Consider the following 5,146-nt stretch of genomic DNA (forward strand, 5'->3'; position numbering starts at 1 on the left):
AAACAGAATATAATCTACAATTTAGTTAACCATATTTCGTAAGGATCGTCACAAATAAAAAATGTTAGAACAAGCTACAGGTCTATATCACATTCCTTAAGAGGATACAAGTTTGTTTTTTTATTCTGTTTAGTCAGCGGGTTTGTGAACGTTACGAAGGCGATTAATAAATAATTTTGAAGACGCGATGATGGGCATCGGAGTGATTACTCGGCTCAGGTATGCAAGCGAGGCAGCCTTGAAAGCAACGAGAAGCAAATGTCAAGAGAGGAGGGGGTGAGTTACCGCGACTGCAGCAACAATAGTGCTGGCCAGGCTGGGCTGAGCAGACAAGACCAGCCAGCCAGGCGGCCGCTCGTTTCATTAGATTGAGACACCAAGCCAAATCCGCTTTATGTTTTCTTTATTAAACTGGCCTACAAATCGAGTCGGCAATTTCGCAACACATCGACCCGCGATTTTTATTGTAGTTTTTAATATGGCGCTTAATTTGTACCATCACTTTGGCAGTCACAACACAAACCATTCAGTTCACTTATAAGACGCGATGATAAGAAAAGTCTATATCACTCCGACTAAAAATTTAATAACTTTTCTGAGAAAATGGAAAAACAAAAAAGAATTTTAATTTTAATAGTAATCATTTGATCCTCAAATTTTTGGGCTCGACCAGCAATTTATTAGTATATATCCACAAAATTAATAGCTGCGAGCGAATAGCACTCAGTAGCCGAGAGGCACTCTCATAGGCTCTTTAGCTCTCTTTGGTACAGGCTGAGACAGCTCTAAAATGACATCGGAAGCGCAATTTATGTGATAGAATCAACAGCCCTGAGGAGTCGTAAAAGAAATGCGATTTGATTGATTATAGAACCTTCCTCTTCGTTTCTTTGGTCACCTCTTCAACAATCAGAGGTCGTTACTCGGCAAGAAAGCAGCAGTAGCCTATCAGAGCACCGCTCGACTGCTGAATGCTATCTTTTATCATTTTCAGCGGTTAGACCTTCAGAGTGAAGTGCACAATTTCGAAACTAAGTTCCAAAAAGTGCTGGCAACGTACGCGTTTCGCGGGGAAAAATTCAGTCTTTATTGGTGACCAAGCGGAGCTGTTCATCATCAACCTCCTCGTCGGCGTCGCTCTTGATGAGCTCGGCCAGTTGGACGAAGACGTCCCTGTAGGTGGCACTGTCCACATTTTCTGCGACGTAGTTCATGAAGACCCAATCAAAGTAGTTGAGTGTCTTGAAGACGGTGTGCCTGGCGTCATCATCAACCAGGCTGTTGATGTGGTTGAACGGCGTCACGCGGTTGAACCAGTCGCTGCGGTACATGAAGAAGCCGATGAACCGCCACGCCAGCGCTAGCGCGGCCACGGTGATCAGTATCACAACGGCGACGAACATGATCATGAAGATGTAGACGTTAACGATATTGGTGGCCAAAATGCAGAGTGCATCGTGCTTCTGGATCGAACCCGATGGACCATACTTGAAGAAGATGCAGGTCGTTTCTGTGGGGAATGTTCTGAAGGCCGAATCGACCGTCATGGACGCGAAGGAGCCGTCGCCGCCCAGAAACACGTCCGTCAGCCAAAACACGAACAGCGCGATGAACAGCGCGTAAACCTCGACGATCATCAACTTCAACGTCCAATCCATGTTGACGTTGAACTTAATACGGTTCCACAGCAAATCTGTGATCTCGCCAAGCTTCTTGTCACGCTGCTGCCGGCTGGGGATGTCTCCCAGCGGCTTGTCGCAGTACACTGAGTACTTAGCCAGCTCAAAGCCGGCCGTGATCTTGGCCAGTCGGTGTTTCTCCAGTGATTTCCACAGCCAGTGGCCAGAAAAGAAAAGGATTCCAATGAAGAATAGGTAGTAGGCCACCCACTGGTAGTAAATGTGCCGCATCGACATCACGTCATCCATCTCAGGACCGATACCAGGGTGCGGAAAGTCGGACGTCCGGTTGTTCTTGGTCGTTGTGCCTGAAACAAAAAACAAACAAATCAGTCTATCTCAGGGCCAGAGCTCTGATTGGCTGGTGTTATATATCTCCCCAACCATTTTTCGTTTGAAATTTCTCAAGACTCGCGATTGTACTGGCGATAGCAGTATAAAGTAACGCTGCTGTCTCAATAATATTAGGCTAGTGCTACGTTAAAAAGCCAATCAGAGAAATTTTCTTATTAGTCGCCAGCGTTCTAGAGGCACTAATTTTGCTATTTTCAGATCAAAAACAGTCAAAGTGCAATGATTTTTGGTATGTCTTGCCAGTCTGTGCTCCTTTTTTCGCGTCTATCTTGTTTATGATTTGTCCAATAAATTTATTTGACTGAGTTTCAACACAGCATCCAATTAAAGCACTTGTCCTCTTTCCCCAAGCACGTTTTCCAGGTTTGAAAAGAACTAGCGCGAAAAATCACATATCTTTTTACTGCACTAATAATTAAATTCAATCGATCTGCCTTCCATGCGAATACCAAAAATTCATTCAAATCAGCTGAACGTTAGATATCTCGAGAACGTTTAGCGTCCTTTTCATAGGCGGTCGCCTGTTTGCATAACAAATCATCTTCAAGTACGCACTTGTAGTGTGGAGTAAGCGTAAGCAGTGCCATAAATCGTCCGCGGCGCACGGCACATAATAATTAATAAGGAGTAACGCGTAAAATGAGCACACGATTCGCCTTACAGACTGGCCTCACAGTCTGGCAAGATCCGACACTCCTGTCGTCAGCGGAGCCAAAGTCCCCGTGTCGCTGTTGTGACTGCTATATAATTGCTGACGCAATCACTTTTAGCACCGTGAAAGTGTGGAACCGAGATAATTCCAAACTTAATAACTATCATATTTTTGTTGTTTGCTGAAGCGTATCGCTCTCGTTTTCATTATCATTTCTTAAAATGAAGAAATACTAGAAAAAAAATCGTAATCACAAGTGGATTAAAGGAATGGTCAATGACGCGAGGAAAGGGAGGAGAGGGGTGCATATCTCATCATTAAGTGCAAACACCAAAATTTAAGAAGTCACCTTTTACTTGAAAGTTTAATAAAGCAGTAAAAAGTCAAAATAACTAATTTAGCCCTTTCCAACGCTTGTAGGACAGAAAATTTTAAAATTCGCACATTAAGGAAAATTTTTGCTGAATCAATTTTAAACAAACATGCTTGGAAAAGTAGTTTGTTTTGCGCTAGAGTAGGTTCAACGTCACTTAAGTCGAATAACAATCATTGTGGAATGCCGAACGTTAATGTATAACAGCATTTAACCAGTATTTATTTCTCGAAACTAAAACGCGGATTAGATAAAAAAAAGCTTGATTACTCACCACGCTCCCACAAAATAAATTAAAAGCCCTTTTCTTCGTTTTCAAGGCAAATTGAAAATGATTGCAAAGAAAATAATTAAAATTTGGCACTCTCACCAACAAAGTAGCAGTAGGTGTTGAGGACATTGTCTGGGATGGTGTTCTGGTTGCTCTGGATGCAGGCGATGCGTTGGCCGATGAATTGTTGCGCGGTCACAATCACGCTGGCGGCCAGCATCATCGGCGCCATGAAGCGGTACTGCAGTTTGAGCGCACCGTTGTCCACGTTTAGCTTGCCCACATACTTGTTGAAGTCGAAGGTGGCAGTCACCTTCTCGAACAGGCCCAGCATCTTGTCGCCGTCCTTTGGGTCCTCGAGCTGCACGCGACTGCCGCTAACTGCTGCCTTATTGTTAGGTGCTGCCTGCACTCAACCTGATAACGAGCCTTGATACCAGGCTCGTGCTGGCGACGCGCGACGGCGCACTCCCTGTGCAATATTGTCCACAGCTCCCACTTTTAACTTTAAAAAACAGCCTAATCAAGAGCCTTACTGCATGCGTACTGCAAATTTCTCGGTTTAATAATATAAAGTAACATTTTCCTGTTGTCAATCAATTTATTTCTGTGTGTAAGCAAATGTTTATTATTTTTGTAATAATTTATTTTCAGTTTAGTGCATTTAAATTAGTATTGTAAGTGCACTAGAATCACATGACCTCGAATAAAATTCCTTTTTGATGCTCTTGATATTTTCAAAAATAAATGTTGTTTTCACTGTTGGCTTGGAATAAAGCACAAACATCCTCGTGAGTATTGGAATTTGTATTGTCAGAGTGGTAAAATAAATAAAATGAGGCACGGTTGTCAATCTGTTCCTTCCAACAAAAATACGACTGGCACCCCTCGCTTCCCTTTAAGAAAAACACAATAGCACAGCAAAACTGTTGGCCAGTTTTTCTATTTCCTTCTCCTTCAATTCAAGCGGAATTTCTCTTGTGGCAACGACAAGCCTATTTTTAGCTCACTGGCCTGGACAAGGTTATCCTGCAGTGCTCCTGAATTATTTCTTTTTGTAAATGTGAATTTAACAGAAAGAGCTTTGCTCAAAAAAAAAAAATTGAGAGAACTTATTGAGTGCATCGAACTTGATCTAGGTGTTTACTTGAGATCGAACAAATACCGATAATTTTCCAAGAACAATTCAAATATCACTTAGTTTAGCTCTGTTTGCTCTGTTTTCTAATCTAGCTTTAATGTCTTCAAACAAACAGAAGCTTGGAAAAGGGACTTTCCGAAAACAATAGATATGCACGAGGAAAACTCCTTAAAAAATGATCGGGTATAGAATACCAAATAAAATTTACAAGGAAAAATAATTGAATTGTTTCTCCTTGGGACAGATTTGTGTCGCAAAGAAAACAAAGCGTGCTCAAGTGAATGGATTGAGTTGTCATCGCATCAGTTTTATTATTTACTCTGACCAAACTGAGTCGCGCGGCGCCTGACCAGACTCGCTAATCGTTGCACCTGCAATTGCCACCTGCGCGTGCGGTGAAATTCATTTTCGCACCCTTTTGCGAATCGCTTCCGCGCGGCATTACACTTTCGCAATGTGACTCGTGTAAATTTAGAAAAGGAATTTCAACAAACAACGAGAACAGGAGAGCAAACAATAATATCATACAGGAATTTAAATATTTCAAAGGAGAAATTTTAAAATCAGATCGGTTCCTTACATTTGAATGAAATTTTTAAAGAAGAAAATAATATTTTGATATTGAAACAGGTAATTCAATCCTTAGATGCGGAATAAAACATTATCCCAATATTGG

General features: G+C 41.9%; 1 protein-coding gene across 1 annotated transcript; it reads right to left on the reverse strand.

Annotated features, from left to right (window-relative positions):
- Nucleotides 1–386: 386 nt before the first annotated feature.
- LOC135948219 (innexin inx7-like) lies at nt 387–3,881 on the reverse strand. The gene is made up of 2 exons (XM_065497382.1): nt 3,429–3,881; nt 387–1,987 (listed from the first exon to the last, which is right to left on the reverse strand). The coding sequence occupies exons 1-2, from the start codon at nt 3,661–3,663 to the stop codon at nt 1,080–1,082; spliced, it is 1,143 nt and encodes a 380-aa protein (XP_065353454.1). The 5' UTR covers nt 3,664–3,881; the 3' UTR covers nt 387–1,079.
- Nucleotides 3,882–5,146: the final 1,265 nt, after the last annotated feature.

Source organism: Cloeon dipterum, chromosome 1 (assembly GCF_949628265.1).
Source record: "Cloeon dipterum chromosome 1, ieCloDipt1.1, whole genome shotgun sequence".
Lineage (NCBI taxonomy): Eukaryota > Metazoa > Arthropoda > Insecta > Ephemeroptera > Baetidae > Cloeon > Cloeon dipterum.

Coding starts and splice junctions, on each gene's coding strand:
- LOC135948219 (XM_065497382.1), bottom strand. CDS start 3,663: ATGCTGGGCCTGTTCGAGAAGGTGACTGCCACCTTCGACTTCAACAAG. Junction 1,988..3,428: donor CACCTACTGCTACTTTGTTG/GTGAGAGTGCCA, acceptor TTTTTGTTTCAG/GCACAACGACCAAGAACAAC.